This window comes from Engraulis encrasicolus, chromosome 21 (assembly GCF_034702125.1).
Source record: "Engraulis encrasicolus isolate BLACKSEA-1 chromosome 21, IST_EnEncr_1.0, whole genome shotgun sequence".
NCBI lineage: Eukaryota > Metazoa > Chordata > Actinopteri > Clupeiformes > Engraulidae > Engraulis > Engraulis encrasicolus.
Window position 1 is genome coordinate 7232709 of NC_085877.1, and position 26800 is coordinate 7259508.

General features: G+C 45.1%; 1 protein-coding gene across 2 annotated transcripts in view; it reads left to right on the top strand.

The window, feature by feature from the left end:
- Positions 1-26800, top strand: part of ap1s1 (adaptor related protein complex 1 subunit sigma 1) — a 69405-nt gene that overhangs the window by 8990 nt on the left and 33615 nt on the right. Inside the window, exons 3-5 of one of the 2 annotated variants that reach the window (XR_010032497.1) lie at positions 9198-9306; positions 10124-10261; positions 11403-11474. Coding sequence is in view for 1 of the 2 variants with exons in the window: in XM_063187428.1 (XP_063043498.1) it covers positions 9198-9306; positions 10124-10261; positions 11403-11450 (295 nt within the window). In the remaining variant the exon portion in view is untranslated. Of the gene's footprint in view, positions 1-9197; positions 9307-10123; positions 10262-11402; positions 13033-26800 lie in introns of those variants that run through there. The other variant, XM_063187428.1, reaches the window with a different exon arrangement.

The following is a 26800-nucleotide window of genomic DNA, read 5'->3' on the forward strand; positions in this document are numbered from 1 at the left end:
GTGTGTGTGTGTGTGTGTGTGTGTGTGTGTGTGTGTGTGTGTGTGTGTGTGTGTGTGTGTGTGTGTGTGTGAATGCATCTGTGCTGGTGTGTTTGCGTGAGCGGATATGGTTCGGCTTCCCGTATTTACTTAGCGAGTCTTCCACACTTGAAAAGTGTAAAATGTCAGAAAATGCATTATCACATGGCCATTATTGATGACTCACCACAGCGTGAGTCAGTGTTTTGGTAAGGCATAATCGCCACCTGCCCCCCCCACCACCACCACACACACACACACACACACACACACACACACACACACACACACACACACACACACACACACACACACACACACACACACACACACACCACCACCACCACCCACACTCAAATTCTCCTAGCTCTTACACACACTTGCACAAAAAAACACTTACACAACATTCACACAAACACATAAACTCCACACTACTCTTGTGGAGCGTCCACCCCACCCACACTCAATTTCCCCTCTTTTACACTCCGCTGCACTAAAAAACACACATTTGCACCTACACACACACACACACACACACACACACACACACACACACACACACACACACACACACACACACACACACACACACACACACACACACACACACTGCTCTTGTGGAGTGGTGCCTTCACCCACACTCAATTTCACCTCCCTTACACTTGCATAAATAGAACTTTGACACAAAACAGAAGCGCGCACACACACACACACATACACATACATACATACTTGCATACAAACACACAGAATACTCTGGTGGAGCGTTTCTGTTCCCGATGGTGATGTTCCAGAGGTGACGCGCACAGACACAGACACAGACACAGTGACTACTCTTTTTGCTCTCCTGTTCTGGCGGGTGCCATACCACACGCACACACACACACACACACACACACACACACACACACACACACACACACACACACACACACACGCACACACACACACACACACACACACTGAGAGTGCTCTTGTGGAGCGCTCTGCTCTGCTCCTCTTCCGGCTGGTGATGTTCTGGAGATGACAGGGCGGAAGCTGGGTGACCTTTCCTTTCCTCCAGCTGAGCGCTACTTTCCACGGGCCCTCTCTTCTCATCTCACTGCAGTGTCCCCTCCACTGGAGCTGGCATAGCGACTAGAGAGAGGCACATCATGACGCCATGTACTCCTCCTCCCACAGCGTTGCTTCCTGCTTCACAGCAGCTCACTTAAAGGTGATTGCAGTCGCCGGCGTCACAGGGGGCTTGTGTTCACAGTGGTGATTGAAAGGACGCTTGCTTCATGCTGGGCTTTTCAGCATGGAGTGTAGTTAAGGTTGGCTGGGGTGTTGTGAGGCTATGGTTGAGAAATGGATTACTCGAAAGTCAATTGGAGGTAGTGTTGGTAGTTGTCATTTTTCTCACATTGTAAGCATCACGAGTTGAAGTCAGATGGGGTTGTCTGTTGTCCCATATTTTTCTGTTTTTGAAATTCTAAGATAGGATCTGAAATTCTCCATAAGAGTTGCCGTTAAGATGGGAGGGATGAGTGGAATTAAGGTGGGCCCTTAATGGTAAAAGGATGTAATGGTTGTGTGTGCATGTACACTATGCGTGAGTAAATGGCTCTGGTTGTGTGTGTCTTTGGCCACCAGAGGTCAGTGTGCATCATGTTTACCCAGAGCCGTATATTAAGAGAGTCTGACCAACTATGGGTTCGAACGTTTGAGCTATCCCGCTATGTTGATTGGTTCTGGGCTGGTCACGTGTTTTATGGACGCCATGTTTGCTCCCCATACTCCCATCATTGAGCATGATCAGATATAAGAATTAACGCTTCACTATAATATTATTACATTATTATTATGCCAAACTGTTGTGCATATGGCTGTAGTGCAGGACCGGGTCAGGAGGAAAAACAACATTGTTTAACTCGTGACAGAAACGGAGGATTTGGGACATAAATGGGTATAAACTTTTCTTTATGGAATATAAAGGTCAAAAGGAATAACTGGAAAGCGATAGATTTCTCTGTGTTGTTTGAGGTACATGTATTTTTTCCCCTTCGACTTTGTTAACAATTACTTTTGAAAGAAATAGTCATGATGGCATGCTCTCAAAAACTCCTGACCGCACTTTAGAAATTAATGACGTTTGAGGTTTCTGTTATAACTTGAAGTCAGCTTGTCAAATCTTAATCACCTGTAACTATGCAATATATATCTAGCCTACTGTGAAAACATAACTTTGCCCTTGGTACTACAAAGTTATTATTTCTGTCGTGCTAATGTTAAGGTCCTTTTTTCCTGAGATTTACATAAACTCAAGTCCAGTCTCATCCTATGAGTTCTACTGTCTGCAATCGCATTTAATGCACTGCTGAGCACATCACGGTTATTTTTAAACTATTAAATCTCGATACAACGTGAAACTTTGCTGCAAGTATTACCAGGGTCCTTGTACGTGAACTTGACCATTGTTGTGAATATTATTTCTGTACATTACTTAAATATCGACTTTGACATTGGCCCTACCTAGTAGGCAACAACACGGAAGGCAACGCGAGTCATGTAGGCTACTGTGCTGACAAAGCCTTCTTTTAAGCAAACTTCTATGCGAACAAAGTTGTTAACGTTTGTGTTCATATGTTGGGATCTTGATAATAATAATAATAATTGTATTTGTATAGCACTGTGTCATACAATGCATGTAACTCAAAGTGCTTAACAAATGGGAAAAAAAAACATTGTTAGAGATGGATTTAAAAGGAGAGGTATAGAGGAGAGGCAGAAATAGCAGGAAGGCAGAGGAAGAAGAGATAGACAGAGATTGTAGAGTCATAAGGTCAAGGTTAGGTTGATAATACTACAACCGAAGTTTGATGATATATGAAGCCTTATTTGTATTTTAAATCCAGCGATTCTGACGGTATGCTGCCCATAGGGTTACATTGTAGAATCCTCGCCGTGGGAAGCAAACATGGGGTTCATGATTCGAGTTGGCCGGACTCTCTTAATATACGGCTCTGTGTTTACCGCTGTGTCTTCTGTGCTATAGCTGTGACCTGCACTCTACCCATGGTGGGCTAAACTACAGTTGGGGTAAAAAAAACATGTGATTTAGAAATCCCTCTTGACTTTTTTCTTACGTTTGATTAAACTGCACACAGTGGCAGCAACCAGCTCACTTAATTTGTAGATCTGACTGAGGATGCTTTACTGGCTTGCTTTCATTAAAATTCACTGTTGTTTCTATCAAGGCCAAGCACTCCGGTGTGAACTTCAATTGTGTGAGATGATCCTGACTCATCCCAGGTTGCTGTTAAGGGTGGCACGGTTGAGATCCAGAATTGGGTTGAGGAATCCAATAGTTTTAGCCCAGTTTATACTGTACAGTGGTGTGAGTAAGTTTGGGCACCTATTTGAAATTCATTACATCAGTTTATCTCTGGTAGAAGCAGCAACTTTATTTTAACATATGTTAAACCGTAGGGAACGGGAAACATTTCAGTTCTGAAATATTTCTAATAGGTGTAACAGAAACACTTTTGCGTGGATTTAAACAAAAACAGACATACTGTATGGGCACTCCAATGCAGTTATACTGTTAATATAAAGTAGAGATCACATTTGCAGCACAAACTTGCTTTGATGACTTTGTGAGGCCTTCAGTAACAGACAGATAGGCTGGGTCATAAAAATGTTATGTATCATACATTATATCAGACTATGCTTGTCATAAGTTCTAAGAGAGTGGCAATATAGGGGGCTCTGAACAACTCTTTGCTGACTTCAAGCTAAGATAAATCATTACTATGAGTAAGGAGAAAGGTACACAAAGTTATCTGGAAGTCTTGGACAATGTTTCTCCACAGCCAGAAATGAAAAGCCATGGGAATGGAAAACATGGAAGGCCATGGGAATGGTACTTGTGGAAGGAAAATGTGTTTTGTTGAAAACTGTTTCAAGGCATGGGTAAATGATGGTAAGCATGGTAAAAGGCACACATTGAGCACATCCATAGAACTAGAACATAGCTGCTAATAGTGCAGCCCTCTACATGGGTCCTTTAGTGTAAACTTTTCACAAAGCAAAAGCTCATTGGATGGGTGACGCACAAAAAGGCTTTCCTGTGTATTCAATCATCAGATATAAGTTGTAGGCTATGACTTGTGCAAAAAGCTCATCTGGAATAGCTAAAAGAATTTGGGAAATCAAACTGTGGTCAGATGAGACTGATCTGAGTTATTTGACCGTAACAATGGGAGGTGTGCATGTCGTGGATGGCTGAGCAGAGTTCAGAGATTGGAATCAACAAGGAGTTTGTGCCAAAGAACAAGTACATTGTCTTGAAATGGCCATACCAATCCTGAGATCTTACCATTATTGAAAATACTTCAGTTTAATTGAATCAGGCTGTCTATAGAAGACAGTAGTTACCTGACTGAATTAGAGGTGTTCTGGACAGAATATTTGGCAACTATTCATTAGTACCAGACTGTTGGGACTTGTCTGTTTATATAGCACATATCCACAGGCCATTAGATAGCATAGGTGAGCTGAGCTCTACTTCATATTAATGGTATACCCTCTTTGCGGTGCCCATATTTATGCACAAGCCTGTTTTTTTAAAGCCACATAAAATAGTTTCTGTTACACCTATTAAAATGATCTCACGACTGAAATGTTTCTTTACTCCTATGGTTTAAAATATATTGAGTTGCTGCTTCAAAAGCTCAACAAGAGATATTTTCCAAAAGGGTGCCTAAACTTACTCATACCACTGTACATTATCTCACAAATTTCATTACAATACCTCAAAAATAATGCATAATGAAGACCCTGATTGGTCCAAAAAATTGTACGTTGTACCTGTAAATAAACTATTCGGTTGGAATTTCAGCGTGCAGATTTCTACTCTTTCCTTTATGGACATGCTTCTGTTCCGCACAAGGCTTCAGTGGGCATACAGTTACTCCTCACAAATGTCATGGGAACTTCTAAGCACAAAAGTGAAGGATTTCCATGAAAATCCAGCTTATTCTTCTTACTCTGTACGACTTCTTACTGCCAAAAGCCAGAGCCAGTTATCATCCGGTTTCATCATCCCACCATCATCCACCTGTGCTGAGAATCAACCTGACGAAAGCTCCAGGAGGAGTGCTGAGAAGTGCAGCGCTGCAAAATTGAAACTCTTGTCTAATGCTCCCAACTCAATTTTTGAGTCCAGGTAGTCGCAGACTAAGGCAGGCTTTTGACAGTGTTGGTGATGAGCGGCACCCTTCTCTGCTTCAACAGCAGTGTTGGTCTGTGTGTAGTCCTGAAGTCTCATCTGTTTTTTTCCTTCATTTCTCTTAGTTCACCCTTATTTTACACAATATGCTCGGTATCTAGCACTTCTAGCCCATTTTCTGATTTCCCATCAAACATTTTGTTTGCTACTGTCTCTATTATTTGTCTCTTGTTTTTCCCCTAGTTTGCCACTTAAACCCTCAAATCCTCAACCCACAGTGCCCTTAAAGGTGCACTGTATAAGATTTGTAGTAGTTTTTTTCCAGAATTCATGCTACCCATTAGGGCTGGGCGGTATACCGTTAAAAAACCGTGATAACGGTTTCACCCACACAAGCTTCACTTTTTGATGAGAGAAGGGTTTTTTTTTTTTTTTTTTTGTCAAAAAAGTGATTAAAATAGAAATGGAGATTAATTAAAATTCAGGATTTTATCTCATTTTTAAATTTCATTTCAGCCTTTTCATCAGAAAGAAAAATGTCTTCACACTTCCTCTTCAGAAACATTGAGATGTGGGGGGAAAATCGCCACTTATGAAAAAAAAAATGTGCAGAAAACCGTGATATTAATTTTCATCAAGAAAATCGTGATACGCATTTTTTCCAGAACCGCCCGGCCCTACTACCCATTCACTAATGTAATATTTTTCATTAATACTACACCATCACCATCAAATTCAAAGTATTCATTATGAGCGGGAAAATTGCATTTTTCATTCATGAAAAGGGTGATCTTCTCCATGGTCCGCCGTTTTGAATGTCAAGAAATAGACATTTTTAGCTACAAAAACTTAAAATATAAGTTATATATGCGAAAATATTAGTTAATTACTTAGTAAACTTTCATGAAAATATCAAATTTGCCAATGGACAACCCAGTTTCAATGAGCAGCATAGGTGCAGTACCTTTTTTTTGACCATTTCCTGCACAGTGAACCTTTAAACTGAATGTTGTTGACAGGACAGTCATATCAGATTGCACAGTGCTGGATGGAAGTACAAAACATGTGGTTCTGTGTGCATAAATGTTGCTGTTGGCCTGTTTTCCATTAATTACTGTATACATATGCTCCTGCCGACATGTTCTGGCTTCTTCCTTTACCTTTGCTGAAGAGTGGTGTGAGGAATCGGCTGATTTGGTATTTTTAACTCTAGAGACACATGGAAATGAAATGGGCAAAACCAGGCAACACTCAGTGCTCCATTCTGACAGCTTGACATTAAACAGATCATAACAGTGAACTTAAGTCAACGTTCAACTTGATTGAAACCACTGTGTTGGGGGTTTCAATGGTTTTTTGCTTGTGAAATCCACTCCTCGTTTGCATAGGTTCAACTGTCTTCACTCGTCTTCACTCGTCTTTGCTCCCCTCATAGAATGATGAATTTCGCTTAGTTCAGCACATTGGCTTGCATGTGTCCCTGGCGTAACAAGTATGTGGTGCTGAACTGCAGCTCCTCAGGAGAGCTTACCCGTCCCTACACACGCACACACACACAACTAAATATTAAATATTGGGTTATAAGCATGTCTTGGTGTCCCTGCCGGTATGGCACTAGGTCACTATGCCGGTGACCTGAGTTTGATTTCGGCCCAGGTCATTTGCCGATCCTTCACCTTCTCTCTCTTCCCACTCATTTCGTGTCTCTCATCCACTGTCAAAAATAAAGTAAACAAGTCCGACAGGTGGACAACAGATGCGTCCGTCTATGCCCGTTCTGAACCTTTTTTGCCCAAACGCCCCCTTGGCCTCCTCATAACCTGTCAAGGCAATTTATCAATAAGCCTACCATGTACTGTATAAGCCTGGATTTGAAAAAGTACCATAGGATTTCAACAGTGTTGGGCAATTTACTGAAAAACTGTAATGCATTACTGATTACATGTTACTGTCTTTTCAAAATAATCCCTTACACTACATTTAGCAATGTGGGGACCTAAGGCGAATTTAGCTTAGGGGGGCCATCGGTCCATCCCATATCACATTTTTTTTTAACATAAAATCTCTATTTTTGTTAGGCTATTTTTTTTTTTTTAAATCACTTTTTTTTTTTTTTTTTTTTTTTTTTTAATTACAAACATAAAAAACAGGCAAACATTACAACCCTTTCTGGACAGATTTCAATGAATAGGCTATTTGCAATTTTGCATAGGCCTACATTAAATAAACTAAAATGTGAAATTCTCTTTTCACTTTAATATGAGAGCAGTGATGTCCCCCCCCCCCCCCCCTCACTGAAGTGTTATTTCATGTGTGAGCATGATGCTGTCACCTATTTGAAGTGACGTTGATGTTGGATTTCATGGAATACTTTTAAATGCCGCTTTGGGAAGAAAACAGAGTAGGCGACAGGTGAACTGTATTTCTGTCAAAACAGTGGTTTGCAGGCGTTTGCGTTTTCACGTGGATATTGTCTTCGTGGACCGTAACAGACAAACCGTAAGTTCCATAAACTAATCAATGAGACATTGGCTACGTGTACATGATGTTTTTAAGTCCGATTTAATAAATGCGATTTAAATAGATCGGATTAAGAGTTATTTTGCGATGTGTATACATGGCACTTTCACTTAAATGCGATTAAACGTCTGGGAAAAATAAAGCATTGCGATTGGACCGAGGACGCACGTGCTGAGCGAGCCAAATAAGGCACGGGGGCGTGGTTCAATGCCACCGAGATGCAGGTCATCTTCCCCACGAAAATCGTTGCCTCAGGCGGACTGAAATCACAACATTTCCCCCTTTCTCCCTGGATCATTTACAATGCTACATTAGCTACCCTGTTAGCATAGAAAAACGAGTGGTCAAATGGTAATGTGGAGTAACTTTGTTGTGCTTCATTACTTCGTGGGGCACTTTTACATCAATATATGGAAGCCACAACATTTATAGTCGCTTAGGGACTTTAAATTAAGCAAAACTTTCATGTGAAAATCAACAGGAAGTGCCGCCATGTTTTTCTCACTGGCAAAGAGCACGGGGGTCCCACTAGTTTGACGCCCTCTCGTGACTTCACATGGTAATCAAACATTTCAAACAAGCGATTTAAGGTTAGGGTTGGGTTTAGGGTTAAGGTTAGGGTTAGGGTTAAGGTTAGGGTTAGGTTTAGGGTTAGGTTTAGGGTTAAGGTTAGGGTTCGGGTTAGGATTAGGGTCGTATGACGTAAGCGGTAAGTGACGAAAGGGCGTCGAACTAGTGAGTCCCAAGAGCACGGTTGGTTTGCACGCATGAGCTCCAGGCCAAAACTGAGCGACTGCCACCTTGTGGACACAAGAGGGAATCACAGGAGGGAATCACAATTCAGAAACGCATCACGGGAGGGAAACACATCACGGGAGGGCGGACGGACGGACGGAGGGACGGACGGACGGACGGACGGACGGACACCAAAGCCTCTTATAGAGATGCGTGGGACGCATCTAAAAAGCCCTACAAGAGAAAAAAAATGTCTTGGTGCTGAGGTGTGTGTGGGTGTACCTCTGGTATGTTGCAGATATGCCAGCCTGTACTTTTGGGATTTTCTCGTCTGTGTGTGTTTGTCTGTGTGTCTGTATGTTGTGTATGTGTGTGTTTCTTTGCTCTGTCGTGTTGCAGTCTGTACTTCTGGGATTTTCTCGTGTGTGTGTGTGTGTGTGTGTGTGTGTGCGCGCGCGCGCGCAAACGCAGGCTTGCTTGCTTGCTCTGTCGTGTTGCAGGTATGCCAGCCTGTATTTCTGGTATTTGCTCGTGTGTGTGTGTGTGTGTGTGTGTGTGTGTGTGTGTGTGTGTGTGTGTGTGTGTGTGTGTGTGTGTGTGTGTGTGTGTGCGTGCCTTTGGCATGATGCAGGTATGCCAGCCTGTATTTCTGGTATTTGCTCATCTGTATGTTTTGTGTGTGTGCGTGTGTGTGTGCGTTGGCATGTTGCAGGTATGCCAGCCTGTACTTCTGCTGTGCGGTGGAGGAGCAGGACAACGAGCTGATTACTCTGGAGGTCATCCACCGCTTTGTGGAGCTGCTGGATAAGTACTTTGGCAGCGTGAGTCACCATCATCACCCATCACACACCTCTCTCTTGTTTCTTTCTCTTTTTTTCTGGTCTTCTTTTTTAAGTGTCTTTTAGTCTCTCTGCGCGATCCCTGGACCGATTGGTGTCCCTTTTAGTGACTGTGTGTGGCTGTGTCAGTGTCGTCACGTCGTCATGTTGCCCTCCTCCTCCTCCTCCTCCTCCTCCTCCTCCTCCTCCTCTTCTTCTTCTTCTTGCTCATTTCTGTGTGCTGTCGTTTCCATCCGTTCTGCCGTCTGCTTGGTGGCGAGGAAACAGAATGTTCTTACATGGTGTCTCTTGCTCTCCGCATCTGCCAGTCTGTCAGACTGCCTCTCATGCCCGGCATCATTCATATCGCCGTGTTGTCGCTGTTACATAACCGTAATGAGCTGTACTGAGTCAAACCAGTTGTGAGGAGTGCAAATCAACAACGTAATATGCAAAAGTCGTATCAGTCTCGATGCTGGTCAGGCCCTCCCACGTTCGCATCGCTGTGCTGTTGCTGTTACAAAACCGTGTTGAGTTCTGTCCACACATACATAGTTGTTTTCAACTGGCAATTAGTTACCTATTTGTTAGTCACAATTTCAAAGCCTGCAAACGGTGGATTGATATGGACGAGCCATTTGAACGTGACAGCTATTATGGCTTTCTATCTAATGTGGACTGGCATGCTGTTGCCATATTCTATGTATACATATAATGTAATATGTATTATTTCCATTTTGACAATATGTGCAATATGTAATGTATCTTTCTGCAAGACATTGTTCTAAATGATTGCGTTTGATTGTGTCCTCTGTCGCAGGTGTGTGAGCTGGATATCATCTTTAACTTTGAGAAGGCCTACTTTATCCTAGACGAATTTCTGATGGGAGGAGAAATACAGGACACGTCCAAAAAGAGCGTGCTCAAGGCCATCGAACAGGCAGACCTTCTACAAGAGGTGTGTATATTAATTGGAAACACTGCTCATGTGTGTAGATAATCGACAAAAAAGTTAGTCTTTACTGACTTACTATCTCCGACTCAGTGATAAATGTGTCAGTAGAAAGTTATGACTTAAATGGGTCATTGGATGGGATTAATTACACTGTGTAGCGCTTCTTTGAGGCACTGTGGCGTTTTTGGACCAAAAGAATAATAAAAAAACGTCTCTTTTTTAAATCCCTGTCTGAACTCCATCGTGGCACAGTGCTCTTGATTGAGGTCCCTGCTCCTGATAGGTTGGCGAGTCTTTGTTTGGCTCTGCCCCTCAAGGTGCCCTTGTCTTGTGTTTCCAAAACACTGAGCTAACACACGAATGACTGTGCCATCGCTCACATATACTGACGGCTGAAATACAGCTATGAGTGCAGTATTTCTGCACACACAAACAACCTAAAGTCCACAAACTCAGTGAACGTGAACTATGTATGATATAGTAAACATGGAACGTATTTCTGCAGTCTTATCATCATAGCTAAAGTGATGCATTAAAACGTTTTAGTTATTTTTTTGTACCGTTCGTTTAAGTTTTTGTTACTCTCAACATGGTAATAGCAATGAAAACATTGGGGTCTTTCAGTTAATGCATTGTTACGTCATGATTGGTCAGCATCCAAGTCAACATTAGTAAGTGACGCTAATGGACTGAAATAACCACTAGGTGCCATTTTAGCACCCAATAGGACCAATGGAATCATGTGTGATTGTATTGACACACACACACACACACACGCACACACACACGCACACGCGCACACACACACACACACAAACACAACTGGGGAAGAAACACTTCACTCGCTCAGTCCCACTTACAGACACTTTGTGCCACGCTTCCAATTATCTGATTGCTAAGCTGCTGCCTCTGTGATAATCAGCAAAATCAGGGATGGGGTTGATGATGACGTTTCCATGACTTAAGGCCAACAAGGTTCAAACGGGCTAGTGTTTCGTTGTTGGTAAACTCGTATTTGACTTTTGGCTTTATCCAACCTCTTGATGCGTCTGTGCATTACTAATTGTTTTGGTATTTAATCATTCTGAATATTATGTTCACATAATACTTACCGTCTCCTCTGCACCATTTTCCCATCTTACAGGAGGACGAGTCTCCGAGGAGCGTGTTGGAGGAGATGGGCTTGGCGTAGTTACCGCCTGCCAGACAAGCAAGGGTAGACACACACACACACACACACACACACACACATACACACACACACACACACACACACACACACACACACACACACACACACACACACACACACACACACACACACACACACACACACACACACAGACATACACAGAGGACTTGAAGTGTCGGTGCTGAACGCCAGGAGGACTGAGACTCTGTCGCAAGGGCAGAGGGAGGAGGGGGGATGATGATGTTGAACACTGGACTACGTACATGGTGAAGGGGGTGGGGAGAGGTGGAATGTCGATGGGTGACGGAAGGGAGGGGAGGGGAGGGGAGGGGAGGGGAGGGGACGGAGTGATTGTAATTAGGCTCTTTTTGATGCTACTGAGTTGGGCATGTGATTGTATTTTCTCAGCCTTTTGTCTTCATCCCACTCATGCCTTGGGGCTAGACAGCGCGGCGTCTGTGAAATAATCATCATCATCGCGTTGCCGATATCCCCCCACAGCCCAGTGATTAAGACAGCTGTCTGAGTCCCCCCCCCCACCCTCCCACCCCGTTATCACACGTCCAGAGCGGTCACAGGTTTTTTTTTTCCTTCTTTTTTTGTAATGTACGTGTTATTTAAGGGACAGATGGTGAAAGTGTATTTCTGGCAGTAATAAGAAAAGGTTGTGAAGCTGAATATCAACAAGATGCTCCAGTCACAGCCTCCGTTAGCTGTAAACTTAAATATCTCCCAGATCATCACCCACAGTTCATTAGAATGACTCATACTAGGTAATAGGATTGTTAACGCTCACCGTCTCTCAGGAATGCTGGAGAAATGCTAGGCACTCATCGTAATGTAAATGAAAGGTAACATATTGTACTGTATATTTCACATGGGCAATGGTTGATTTGTTTTTTCTTTTTGACTGATTATGTGTGTGTTGGACCAAGGATTGAGCCACATGTGGTTCCATCTGTTTTTTTGGGGTGTATCTGGGTTTTCTTCAGAGGATTGATCTTGTGTGTTTTTCATCTTTTTTTGCATCTTTTTGTGTTTGCCTTTGAGCTGCTCCATTTTCTAAAGATATCCTGCTGATAGTATGAACTCATACAATGAATGGACTGTTTTTCGGTGATGCACTACTGAACCAGACAAGAGGACTTGAAACATGAACATGAAACGCTTTTTTCCCCCCTTCATTCCAGACTTGCATTCGTCCAGCAATGAAAACGGATTATTAAAAAAAAAGGGTTTGAAAAGGGAACAATTATATTTGAGAAATGGGGTGAAATAGTTTGATATTGAGTGTGTTGCAATCAGATTCTATTCATTAAATGGTGATTTCCAAATTAAAAAAAAATCGAAAAGCTTTAAAAAAATAAAAAAGACGCCCTCCCGGAAAATCAAATGAAATATTTTGCAAACAGTTTGAAAAACGGTTTGTCTTTTATTTCTGTCCCCGTTTCTGAGATGAAAATAATGAAGATTGTGATCCAGCACGTTGGCATGCACTGTCAGTTTGCAGTCAAATAAATTAAAAGTGTGTATGTGTGCGAGTGAGAGATTTTATAAAGAAAAATAAATACTTTCAATGTAATCGCTGTGTTGCATACATTTTTATTAAACAGTGGATTATTCAGTGGTCTTGTTGAAACCCATCACCATCCCTTACTAGCTACTGGCATTCATTCATCAGCCGCATACAGGGGGGGGCTTTTTACTAAATTATTTGGCCCACCGAAAGAGAGGACTGAGCGAAAAATGCATTGTTGGGAAAATGTCTATTGTGTGTGCAGACGTGAATGTGAGCAATAGAGATAGGGGAGAGAGAGAGGGTGGAGGAACGGATGGAAGGAAAAGATGGAGGCAGAGAGAGATGAAGGGAGAGAGAGAGAGGGAGAGACGGAGCATGTAAGTGGATGAGTCACCAGGCAGCAGTCCTTTGTGACGGCGGTGGTGCAGCGAGGCTGACTGCTGCGTCCTGAAGAAGAGAGAGAGGAGTGAGAGAAGTGTGTGAGATGAATAAGATTGATCAACACTCAACAGTAACTTGTGTGCTGTTAAGAGTGTTTAGTACAGGGTAATGAAAAGGTCATGATTGGTGATCGAGAAATATGCTCGAATGAGCAACACAAAAGATAAGTTTGGCTTCATTTGGCATGGCTGCAGTGGATGATGCTTCAAAGTGCATGTGTGCATTTAGAATGATTGTTCGCATCCAATCATTTTTTGTCAAACATTTTGTGCCCCAATTTGTCTTTAGAAAGGAAATGGGGAAGGGAAATCGGAATGGCGGCAAATGACATAAAAGATAGTAATCATCATCGCCATTTTTAGACTGATGTGAACAGGCAGAGCCAGGGCTAAAGCGATCTGAACAGGAACATAGGTCACTTATCTAAAAATAAGTCAAGGTGGAGGCTTTCGTATCGACAGACCGCTTATCATCCCCTCTCAGCCCTCCTGACCATCCATGTCCTGATCTTCCACCGTCACCCACCTGTAAATCCCTTTTTCTTTGTCTGCTCTCAACCACCTCCACATTCATCAAAACGAAAAAGAGAAAAAAAATGGTCTCTGTGAGACATTTTTCCTTCTCATCTCATGCTCAGCCTCATATCACCTGGCCATATGGTGATCACAATCCTAGGCTTTCATATGTCACACAAGAAAAAAAATGTAATATGTAGGTAATAGATCAGACATGACATACCAGAGTAGCCGCTCACAGCATCGACGTAATGGATATGGCCGTCCAAACTTACAGATGTGCTCTCTTAAGATGCTTGTGAAACATGCACATTAGCTATATGGATATATGGTCATTTCTGTAATGCTGTATTAGTTTTGAAACCTCATCTTTTATGTTGAGGCGAGTCATTCTGGTAACATATTTTTAAAAATATGTTCAGTGTATCTACACAGATCAGCTTACACAATTGTATTCTGACACTGAACAGAACATCCCTAACTAACATACAGTGTAAGTCCATACATGCTGTTGCATACTTTGTTACTTATTATATCAGTGACACTTGTGTGTCAGTGTTGTGGTCAGTTAATATTATTGCCGTATTCTTTTGTTGAGCAAGGCAATGCGGATTTCCTCTAAACTGGTTGTGGAGAGATTAGTGGGTGGGTGAGATTAAACGGTTGCCTCCCTCGTTTCACTGATGTGTGTCAATGTTGTGGGCAGCTAATATTGCAATACAGATTTCCTTTAAACCTGATGTGGTAGAGATTGTGGGGTGGGGAAGAGTACAGCAAACTGGTCTCTCTTTTATGGATAAAGAAGAATGTCACCGGAGCTTCTTCAGATGTGGATAGTTTACTTTTTTATTGGTCAAGTGCCAAGACTAAACGTTTCGACGTTCTCACGTTTTATGCAGAGTCAATATGAATTTTGACTCTGAGAACGTCGAAACGTTCGTCTTGGCACATTCCCAATAAAACGGTTAACTATCCACATCTGAAGAAGCTCCGGTGACTTTCTTCTTTATCTGCACTTACTAGCCTTTCCCGTGACGCACCAGATCTTGAAGTGCAGAGGCGCGGAGGATATCTTTCTCTTCTACATGGTCTCTCTTGTATATCAGCGATGCTTCTATGCCAGCAGAGGGCCTGCAGTTCTTAAGCCAAACTGTTGCCCTGCGGTCTGAAGTTCTGCCAAGTTCCTCCACTTCTTCTTCCTCTTCCCTCCCTCCCTCCCTCCCTTTGCCTCCTTACTCACGTGTCTTGGCCAGCCGCTTCGCTTCTGAAACTCCTCTGCATTCATTTTTAATGAAATGTTTTTACAGCCGACGACGCATTTTCCATCCAAGTAGCCATCGCTCGCCTCGGTATCGCAACATTTCACTCAGGGTGTACAGTAGGGCTTTGTTGTTATGCTTTCATTGCATGCATATATTGCTCCTCAATCTTCCCTTACATTAGCCCCCTCTCTCTACTCCATTCTCTCATCCCCCCCTCTATTTCTCTCGTCTTTTCCCCTCTGTCCTTCTATCTTCTCTTTCTTTGATTCTTTCTCCCTCTCCTCCCCCCATTCTCTCTTTGTCCCTCCATCCCCTCCACCCCTCTCTCCTCTCCGTCTTCATAATGTTTGCTTTAGCTTTTCATCCTCAAAGGGGGTCACTTGCCCGGCAGCCCAGATGGCTGCCGTCCCCTCTTGTCTCTCCTCATTCCTCAGCTCCATACCTCTGTGTTTCCTCGCCTAATGAGCCATTGGAAGTGCTCAGCAGCACCGCCAACCTTCCAGCGCCTTATGAGTGATCATTCTCTTGGCTTGCAGCCCACCCACACCCCACCACCATAGTGAAAGCATTTCTCGTGTGGTTTTCTTTTGCAGATGCATTTGCAAAAAGGCTTTGGGGGCTTTGAGTCATGATATGGTATGTAAGACAGAATCAATATTTGCTGCTGAGGGAAAAAGCACTTTGGATTTCACTTTTTGTCTCTGCTTGACCGCTAGATCTGGAGGCAGTGCTCTCTCCCTTTCTCTTTTTCCCTTACTCTCTCTCTCTCTCGTTCTCTCTCTCTCTCTCTCTCTCTCTCTCTCGCTCGCTCGCTGTATCACACTGTCCTTCTCTCTCTCCTTCTGTGTCCTGTTTGTAATGTATACCCACCACAGTTTGTCCAGTTAGTGTATCAGTACTCAGGTTATTGTGTAGAACAGGTCTCGGTGGTCTCCCCTGTGTATGTGTTTCGGCAGAGAGAGCTCCTCCGTGTGCAGTTGCTTTGTGTTCTGCATCGGCATTAGCCTCCCTGGCTGGAAGTAAGTTTGACAGGTAGTCTGTGCAGCAACAGTGCCTATGTAAGTGAATGTGACAGAGCCGTGTTTGTGTGTGTGTGTGTGTGTGTGTGTGTGTGTGTGTGTGTGAGTTGGTGTGTGGGTGGGAGAAGGACGGGGTGTGTGTGGAGGCTGGGGCTTCTGCAGTATGAGGGAGATGACTCACATCTTAACCATGTGACTCATGATTCACTGCACTGTGGGCTGTGCTCCTCTCATCAACCCCTTTCTCCTCTCCTCTCCTCTCCTCTCCTCTCTTCTCTTTCTCCTTATCTACACTCTCTCTCCCCATTTTCTTTTCCGCTCATTCTCCATCTATCTCTCTCTCTTCACTGCGGCCTGTGCTACTCTCATCAACAGCCTCTCTCTTTCTCTCTCTCTCTCTCTCTCTCTCTCTCTCTCTCTCTCTCTCTCTCTCTCTCTCTCTCTCTCTCTCTCTTTATCTATCTCTATCTCTCTCTCTCTCTCTCTCTCTCCACCCTCTCTCTCTCCACCCTCTCTCCATTCTCTTCTCTTTTTCTCTCTCCCTGCCCTTTTCTCCTCCTCCTCATCTCGCCCACTAGTTTGTTTTGTTTTTCGTTCTTGTCGTGTTTTCCACCCCTCTGACGTGACTGTATCTCACGAGGTGTTTCCCTCTTCATAAGACGCATCATAGTCTTTCACCAGCCTCATTTTCCTCATCTCTTCATTTGCCTGGAAACCAACTCATCATTCCCTTTCCTCAAGAACCGTACACAGACATACATTTTGGTTTTTTGACTAACACCTCAGAGCGACCTCTAACATTGCTAATTCTAGTTTCATTCATGTTCAGTTGTTGTCTATTTAGGTCATTAGTCTTAATTGCCCATCATGGAAACGTGTCGTCACAGTCCTACAAACACATACTGTAAACATGCCGTATGAGTCACCAACGCATGCCACCTGCACAACCAAATTTATCACACAAGCTCTACCAACTAACAACCTACGCAGCACACGCACACACGTGCACATGCATGCACTTCAAAAATACCTACCCATACGATCACATGTAGTACAGTATATAAATGAGAATGATCAAAGGTTCACTAATGCAGAGTATTTTTTTCCTTCGCTATTATTCTAGATAGCATAAATCATTTTCCTTAGTGCTGACTTTGGCATGATGGGGTTTCTGCTCTGAAATGACTTGCTTGTTTGCTTTTGTGTGTTTGTTCATTTTATCCATTCATTATTTTCAATATGGCTACCAATGCCAGAAGGCAAGTTGTGTAACATCATGAGTCAAGTATTTGCAGAACTTCATACAGTCCGTTATATTGCAGGCAAGCAGTTGAAAGCTATCCAGCAGACACGTCAGACATTTGAGTGTTGGCTACTAGGTTCTGGTTTGTTAGTCAGTAGACAATATGGCACACAACGTACTTAGTCAGAACTAGCAAACAGGAACATCTGCAGGAAATAGTACAGTATGTTCTACCATAGAAGACTCGATAGACAAAATGAAATGGAAGGTATTTATTAATATACAGGGAGGCAACATTTCTCTTTGGCGCAGGTCCCCGACCTGCAGAATATAATTTGTAAAACGGGGGGCTCATATCCTGCCGATGATGAGGCAGGGGGCGAAGCCTACCCCCATTACAGGACAGGGACCAACTGGTGACAGCGGCTCATGGGGATAAGGCTGAAGGAGGCTGAAGCGGACCAGGACATCGGGAGACAGAGGTTGATTGAGATGGGCTCCAAGGAGACGGAGGTTGCAGGAGATGTGGTCCAAGGAGACGGAGGTTGAAGGAGATGAGATGTGGTCCAAGGAGACGGAGGTTGAAGGAGATGGGGTCCAAGGAGATGGAGGTGGGGCGTTGGTGTCTGCTTACTCTGAGTAGCAAAGAGCTGAAACAGACAAAGAGTTTTAAAACCAAGGCGTAGACATTCTATTGGCTGAAAGCTGAGGATAAGCGAGTGAAGTGGCGGGATTCCCCGTCCGGGAGCTATGATTGGATAATTAAGGGCAGTGATTAGAGTGAGGTACTGTCTCGTCTTCCTAGCAGAACTTAACGCCACAGGCTTACATTTCTACCATAGAAGACTCGATTGACAAATAAAATGAAAGTGAGGTACTGTCTCGTCTTCCTAGCAGAACTTCACGCCACAGGCTTTCATTTCTTTTTAGCCAAATGTGGTGTACCGGTATGTACTCACCCGCATTGAGTAATCTGACACTTCTCTGTGCCCTGGAAGCCCTAGAAATTATAGGATAAATACGCAAAAAAAACCTGTAGGCTACACAAACTTTATTTTATTGATATGAGTTGGTAAAACAAACTTGTGCTTCAAAATGTGTCAGCTGAGCGTCTTCTACAGGATATTCCACCAGCGCACTCAGAGGTCTGATCAAAGTCGTGCCACCCTCACAGTTTGATATCAACTGAAATTTACAGCAAAGACGGCGTCTGTAAACACAGAGTGTGCACAGCTGGCAGTAGCTTCAGAAGAGTAAAGAAAAGATCCAGCTACATCTTTGATCCCAAAATGATCTGAGATGATGATTAGCACACAGATGACGCAGCCAAACCAGCTAATTACCAAAATAATTTCAGTTTAGTATACAAGTAGAAGGCAAGCCTGGAATTTCCTTAAAGGATCAGTTCAGTCAATTTCAACATGCAGTTGTAATGCTCACACTACCCTGGACTTGTCAGTACCTGAGGTTTTTTTTTTCTTCTTCTTCAGCCTTTTCCAAGATCTTGGTCAACTAGCAAACAGCGGTACCTTTTTTGAAAATATTTGGAGTAGGCCTATGTAAAAAAAAAAAAATGTAAACATACGCTGCCCCCATTAGAATAGCTGAACTGGTCTTTTAAAGGTGCACTGTGTAAGGTGCACTGTGTACCTTTTTTGACCATTTCCTGCACAGTGCAGGAAATGGTAAAAAGGGTACTGCAACTATGCTGCTCATTGAAACTGGGTTGCCTATTGCCAAATTTGATCTTTTTATGAACGTTAATTAAGTAATAACCTAATATTTTCTAGTATGCACCAAGTACAGTCATTTTTGCAGCCAGAAATGTCTATTTCTTGAAATTCAAAATGGCGGACCATGGAGAAGATCCCCCTTTTCCTGTATGAAAAGTGCAATTTTCCCAGTCATAATGAATACTTTGAATTTGATGGTGGCGGTAAGTATTCATGAAAAAGGTAACATTAGTGAATGGGTAGCATACATTCCGGAAATTAACAACTAAAAATCTTACATAGTGCACCTTTAACTTCCAGACTTGGCCTTTTGAAAACATACAGTAGCACAAAACGTATTTTCCTTAATCACCCATGTTATAAGTGTAATGTACTGTAGATAGATAGTCTTCAATTCAATTCAAGTCAGGCAATTCAAGGACAGCATTTGCAAGGTTTTTGTGACTCTTGTCTCTCATACATTATGCATTTATATGCATAAACATAATTTGCATACAGATAATATGATTTAATGTTGCATCTTAAGTGTGTTACACTTCATAAAAGACCCATCAATCACAGAATGGATAACCTGTGCAGTTTAACTTTGTGTAAAAGTTCAGGAATAGCTATAAAACATGTTCTCTGAAGCAGTCAACCAAACTTTTAATACTTTTTATATTATTCTCCTCAATCCTCAAGGCTATCACGACTTTTAATGATGTAAATTACAGCATTTTCAATTATATCCCCGAAACGCGGAGCGTCGGGGATGTAATGGTTTTGCGTGCGCCGCCGCCGCGTAAGGTCTTTCGTGTTAACGCGATAACTTTTCAATGGATGTTTGGATTTGTCCCAGATTTGGTGTGTGAATGCTCTAGGGCAGGTTCATGAACTGATTCGAGTTTGGAGGTCAACAATTTCAAGATGGCCGAATTCAAGATGGCCGATTTTTTGTTTGGCCCATTACTTCTGACCGGGTGGATGGATTTGTCCCAGATTTGGTGTGTGAATGCTCTAGGGTGGGTTTATGAACTGATTACAGTTTGGTGGTTAACACTTTCAAGATGGCCGAATTCAAGATGGGCGAATTTTTGTTTGGTCCATACTGCAACTTCTGACCGGGTGGATGGATTTGTCCCAGATATGGTGTGTGAATGTTCTAGGGTAGGTTCATTAACTGATTCGAGTTTGGAGGTCAACAATTTCAAGATGGCCGAATTCAAGATGGCCGAATTTTTGTTTGGCCCATTACTTCTGACCGGGTGGATGGATTTGTCCCAGATTTGGTGTGTGAATGCTGCAGGGTAGGTTCATGAACTGATTCGAGTTTGGAGGTCAACACTTTCAAAATGGTGGAATTTTTATTTGGCCCATAACTTCTGACTGGGTGGATTGATTTGCCCGGTAACTCCTTAATTTAATGGTTCACCATTTCAGTGAATCTACCATATCAGGATGTAGGCCTACAGTGTAATAACCAGTGTAACAATATTTAATACTGTGACAAAATCAGGATCCGTTTTGTACTGCTCAGTCACGTTTATTGACAAACTCGCAATGTTAGCTTTAATTCACAGACAACGTAGCCAAAGGCTAACAGCCACCGGTATTCCAGACCCAGTTCTCACAACAAGGTGGCAACTTCAGCACAAACATGAAATAACTCGTACATCTCAACATAAAAGATGCAAACATGTACACAATAACATCCCTGGTACATTTAATATCCCCAGACACATTTTAAAGACATAAACAGTAGAACAACATCCCGCTCCCAGCATGCCCACAACAGGAAGTAACAGGCACAGCACTGTTACACTGCCCCCCTCTAAAAAGAAAAGGTGAGAGGAGGAGGACTAGAATTCACACACATAGTCCCCCAAGTGCTGAGGCCGCTGCCTGCGCCTCCCTCTGGGTCGTTGCTCTAGGGGAGCTGGCTCAACTTGAGTGTCTACAGGGTCACCTGTAAAAGGGGCAAGCTCATTTTCGGTTTCAGTCCCCCAATAATGCTCTTCTTGCACATTCCCAGTGCCGTTTTGTGGAACGTCTGAGTGTGTTTCCCCTGCTGTCACTTCGCACTCGTCATTGTCTGTAGTGTCAGCACTGCCTAAATAGGGTGCCAGCCGGTCCCTATGCAGCACCACTACTCGCTGTCTTGTCCTCAACTTAACTTTGTACACAACTTCTGATATCTTCTGTAATATCAGACATGGTCCCTCCCATGCGCTATCCAGTTTTGGGCAACGGCCCTTTTTCCTGCGGGGGTTGAACACCCACACCCGTTCGCCCTCCTGGAACTCTCGCCCTTTTCCGTAGGCGTCGTAGGCCTTCTTCTGCCTGAACCCAGCCTGGGCTAGGTTTTCCCTGGCTACGGCGTGGACAGTGTCCATGTGATTCTGCAGCCGGTGGAGGTAATCTAGCCCTGGGGCCAACGGGGCCCTCTCCCCGGGGGGGCGCCCATATACCAGGTCTGCTGGGGTTCTCAGCTCTCTCCCCATCATGAGTTGAGCTGGGGTGCACCTGGTGGACTCCTGCACTGCGGACCTATAGGAGAACAGGATTAAGGGTAACTGCTCATCCCAATCACGCTGATCCTCTGAGGTGAGAATAGCTAACTGGGTAGCCAGTGTCCGATTAAACCTCTCTACCAGTCCGTCGCTTTGAGGATGCAGGGGCGTTGTTCTGGTCTTTTTGATCCCCAGGCGGTCACAGAGGGCGGCAAAGAGGCGCGACTCGAAATTGCGGCCTTGGTCGCTATGGAGCTCTAAGGGGATGCCGAATCTGCTAAACATACCCCCCAAGAGGCAATCAAGGATGGTGGAGGTCTCTTGATCAGGGACCGCGTAGGCCTCCGGCCACTTGGAAAAGTAATCCATAGCCACCAGCACATACCGGTTCCCTCTGTTGGACATCGGAAAGGGCCCCATTACGTCCACTCCAACTCTCTCCATCGGTGAGCCCACCTGGTATTGCTGGAGGGGGGCATGGGATTGCCCGGCAGGTCCCTTCTTGGCCACACATTCATCACACTTGCGGCAGAATGCTTCCACATCCTTGTGGTGTTGGCCCCAGTAGAACTTCTTCTGGAGTTTGCGTAAGGTCTTGTAGTACCCGAAGTGCCCTGCTCCGGGCGCTCCATGCACTAACTTCAGCACATTATCCTGTAATGACTTGGGTACCACCAGCTGCCACGTCGCTTGACCTCCGGGGGCCTGCCAACTCCGGTACAGCACACCCTCCTGTAGACTCAGGGACTCCCACTTTTCCAGTAGCGTTTTAATGGCGGGAGAGCATGGACCACTTTCCTCTCGCCCGGGTTTCGCGCCCTCCTGCTTCCACCTGAGGAGTGGACCGAGGACCGGGTCTGCCCTCTGGTGTTCTCTGAGCTCGTCGAATGACAGCTCCAACAGTGGCGACGGGGGTTGTGGTTCCCTCACTTGAGCCACCAGTGCCTTGTTTTGCGCCCTCTCCTCCAGCCTGGAACAGTGCCTGCATCCTTCTTTTGCACAAGGGCGTCTTGATAACGCGTCTGCATTACCATGCATAGGCCCTGCTCTGTGTTCAATTTGGAAGTCATACCCCTGGAGGATTTCAATCCATCTGGCCACCTGGCCTTCTGGTTCCTTGAAACTGAGCAGCCAGCAGAGGGCAGCATGGTCTGTCCTCAACAAGAAATGCCTACCATACAAGTATGGGTGGAAGTGTCGGATGGCAAGTACCACAGCTAACAGCTCCCGTCTGGTGACGCAGTAGTTTCGCTCTGGGACACTGAGCGACTTGCTGTAGTATGCAATGACAGGCTCCCCTTCTGTCTGCTGCGATAACACCGCACCCACAGCACTGTCGCTCGCATCAGTGTCCAGTACGAATGGATGGTCAAGGGTTGGCGACGTCAGGGTGGGTGCATTCGTCAGAGCTTGCTGTAGCGTTTCAAATGCCCGCTGGCAGTCTGAGTCCCACTGAAACTCCTTCCCCTTTTCCATGAGCTTGTGCAGTGGTCTGGCAACCTCAGCAAAGGAGCGAATGAAGCGACGGTAGTAGGACGCCAGTCCGACGAATCCCCTTACTTCCTTTCTGCACCTCGGAATAGGCCACTCCCTCACAGCTCGGACCTTCTCCGGGTCTGTCGAAACACCTTGGGGGCCCACCACATGTCCGAGGAAGTGTGTCTCTCTTCGCAGAAGCGAGCATTTCTTGGGGTTCATCCGGAGGTTAGCTGACTGGAAGCATTCGAATACCTTGCGAAGGTTACTTACAGCCGTGCTGAAATTGACCCCATGCACTAACACATCATCAAGGTACACGACACAGGCGGAGCGTGGTACAGGCCTCAACACTTTATCCATTAGCCGCTCAAAACTGGCCGGGGCATTACACAGTCCGAAGGGCATGACTGTGTACTGCCACAGGCCCCGGCCATTGGAGAAGGCCGTCTTCGGTTTGGCGTCAGGTGACAGCTCTACCTGCCAATACCCGCTTCTCAGATCCAAGGAGCTAAACCACTGTGAGCCAACTATTGCGTCAAGGGTATCGTCAACCCTAGGGACCGGGTACGAATCCTTCCGCGTCACTTCGTTCACACGCCTGTAGTCATGGCACAGTCTTAGCCCACCATTTTTCTTTGTAACGGGTACCACAGGTGACAACCATGGGCTGTCGCTTGGCTCAATTACCCCCGCCGCTTCCATTCGACTGATCTCTGCCTCCACTGCCTCCGATTTCACTAGGGGTAGGCGCCTGGGCCTTTGTCGGATTGGGGCGGCGTTCCCCGTATCAATGCTGTGTTGCACTAAGTTGGTTCGGGTACACTCACCATCCGTTGCAGCAAACAGGTGGCGATACTCCATCAGCAACCCTCTCAGCTCACGTAGCTCATCCGGTGACAGCCCCTCTTTGCTGCGGTTCCACAGGTCTTCCAGAGCGGCTGCTGTCTCTGAGGAGACACCCTCCCAGCATGGATCATCTCCCAGAGCTTGCCCCCCTACAGAAGTGGAAGCATTCACTGTATAGGAAGCATGATTAGGATTATTGAGTAAGACAGGTGAACCACCCACAAGCACAGTGCTCTTCCCCACATCCACAACAGCCCCAACAGCCCCCAAACAGTCAACCCCCAAAATGCAATCCTCTCTTATGTTAGCTAGCCAAAACTCAGCCATGACATTAGCACTTCCCAACACAAATGACAATGTACATGAACCTTGCATAGGAGCTAATTCACCAGTTACAGTTTCCATAACCTTATTAGCAGGCTTAAAAGCAACATTAGGTAGCACTCCGGGTCTAACTAGGCTAATGTCTGACCCGGTGTCGATCAAGGCCTTACAAGACACGCCTTGCAGCTGGCATGTCACTCGTAGAGTTCCCCCGACCCCAAGTCTACCCACACACAGTCTCTCTGGTTCCTCCGGGGAGACAGAGGGACTACGGGTCAGCGTTTCCCCGGCTATGCTGACCCGCTGCCGTTTCCCGATGCAGTTGGCCGTCTGGCCTTGCAGTCTCGACGCAGGTGCGTGGTGTCTCCACAGTTCCAACACCGCCGCGGCTGTGCGGGGGTCGCTGCGGGGATCGCTGCGGTACTCGCTGCGTTGACGCTGGGGTGGCTCTCGTGCACATCCGATGCAGCTCGTACCACCGGATGTTGGGCGACTGCCGAAGCTCCGTCCATCAGGATGTCCTCGATCTCCTCCGCCCGGCTCAGCGCTGCCTCGATTGTAGTCGGGTTAGCCAGCCGCACTTGCTGGCGCAGTTGACTCGGCCTCAGCCCCCTCAGGAAAGCATCTAAGGCCAAGCTCTGGACCGATGCTGGTGGTAGTCCGGGGTATGCACGACTGGCCAGTCGCAGAACATCAGCAGCCAAAACACCAAGCCTCTCCTTAGCCTGCCGGCAACGCTGGTGGAGCTGGTCTCTCAGGCCTAGAATGGACACAGGCTCCCCAAATCGCCGCTGCAATGCTGCCAGCATCTCGGCGTAGGAGACCCCCTCACGATGACAAATGTCCAGTAGGGCCTGGCGGGCGGTCCCCTCTAATGCAGTCGCCAAACTTGCTGCTTTTTGTGTGTCAGTCCATTTTGCAGCAGCAGCTACCAACTCAAATTGAAACAGGTAGGCTTCCCAGCTACTAGTGCCATCATAACGACCCAGCTTGGGTATTGCAGTAGTCGGCTGCAGGGATTTTTCCTGGCTATGCTCTGGTGTAGGAGGCTGCAGATTTTTTTCTTGGCTAGGCGCTGGACTATTTAAGGAGTTCATTAACTGTGACAGAGCCTGCCCCATGTCTGCAATTTGCTGCTGTAAGCCAATTATCATTTCTTGCTGTTGCTCAGGCTTAACACTCACTTCTTCGACGGTGCTCTGTGTGCCTCGCTCCGTCGGGTGGCGCTGCTCCAATATTTCGCTGCCGTGATGCTCATCTCGCTCGCTGTTCGCTGTGGCTCCGAGTGGCTGGACATCCGCTGCCGCTGCTCCGCCCCCGCGGCCCTTCTGCGTGGCTGGAACAGATGTTTCGCCGGCCGCAATCGGTGTTCCTCTTGCCCGAACTCGCTCCGGCGATCCATCCTCTCTTCCAGCATCCCGCTCCATCCTGCTCCCGGTAGCCCGCGCAGCGCTGCTTCCATCCGGCAAACGGCAGTGCCTCGGGTCCTCCATCGAACGTAATGCAGAATTCTCTGTAGTCATCACCTCCACTGAAAGATCCAACTTCCTCTCCAGTTTAACTTTCATCCACTCGTTGAAAATCGAGGCGGGGTCCATGATAACTTCTGACACCAATGTGACAAAATCAGGAACCGATTTTGTATTGCTCAGTCACGTTTATTGACAAACTCGCAATGTTAGCTTTAATTCACAGACAACGTAGCCAAAGGCTAACAGCCACCGGTATTCCAGACCCAGTTCTCACAACAAGGTGGCAACTTCAGCACAAACATGACATAAGTCGTACATCTCAACATAAAAGATGCAAACATGTACACAATAACATCCCTGGTACATTTAATATCCCCAGACACATTTTAAAGACATAAATAGTAGAACAACATCCCGCTCCCAGCATGCCCACAACAGGAAGTAACAGGCACAGCACTGTTACAGTACCATGTAATACTAGTGTAATACCAGTGTAAAAATAGGCAATACCAGGTACAGAGTAATAACCAGTGTAACAATATGTAATACCATGTAATACTAGTGTAATACCAGTGTACAAATATGCAATATCATGTAATACCACTTACACACAAATAGCCTACATGATATAAGTACAAAATTGGTACATGGTGTCACACTGGTATGACGTGGTATTAAATATTGTCACACTGGTTATTACACTGTACCTAATGTGGTATATCCACTGTAATAGTGAACCATTAAAACAGTGTTACCATTTGCCCCATTTTTTCCTTCATTTTCACAATAGTCATTTGGTTTTAAGCCTATGCACAGCATTGATCTATGTATAGATATTAAATATATTTATTTTATATTTTGTATTTATCATAAACGTTCATGAAAAGGTGGACGGGAGTGGTAGGAATGATTGGGGACTGGAAGCGTCGCGTTTCGGGGATATACCTTAAGCAGTCGAAGGCGACTGCACAGGCAGTCTAGTTTTCTTTGTTGTGATATCCTTATTAT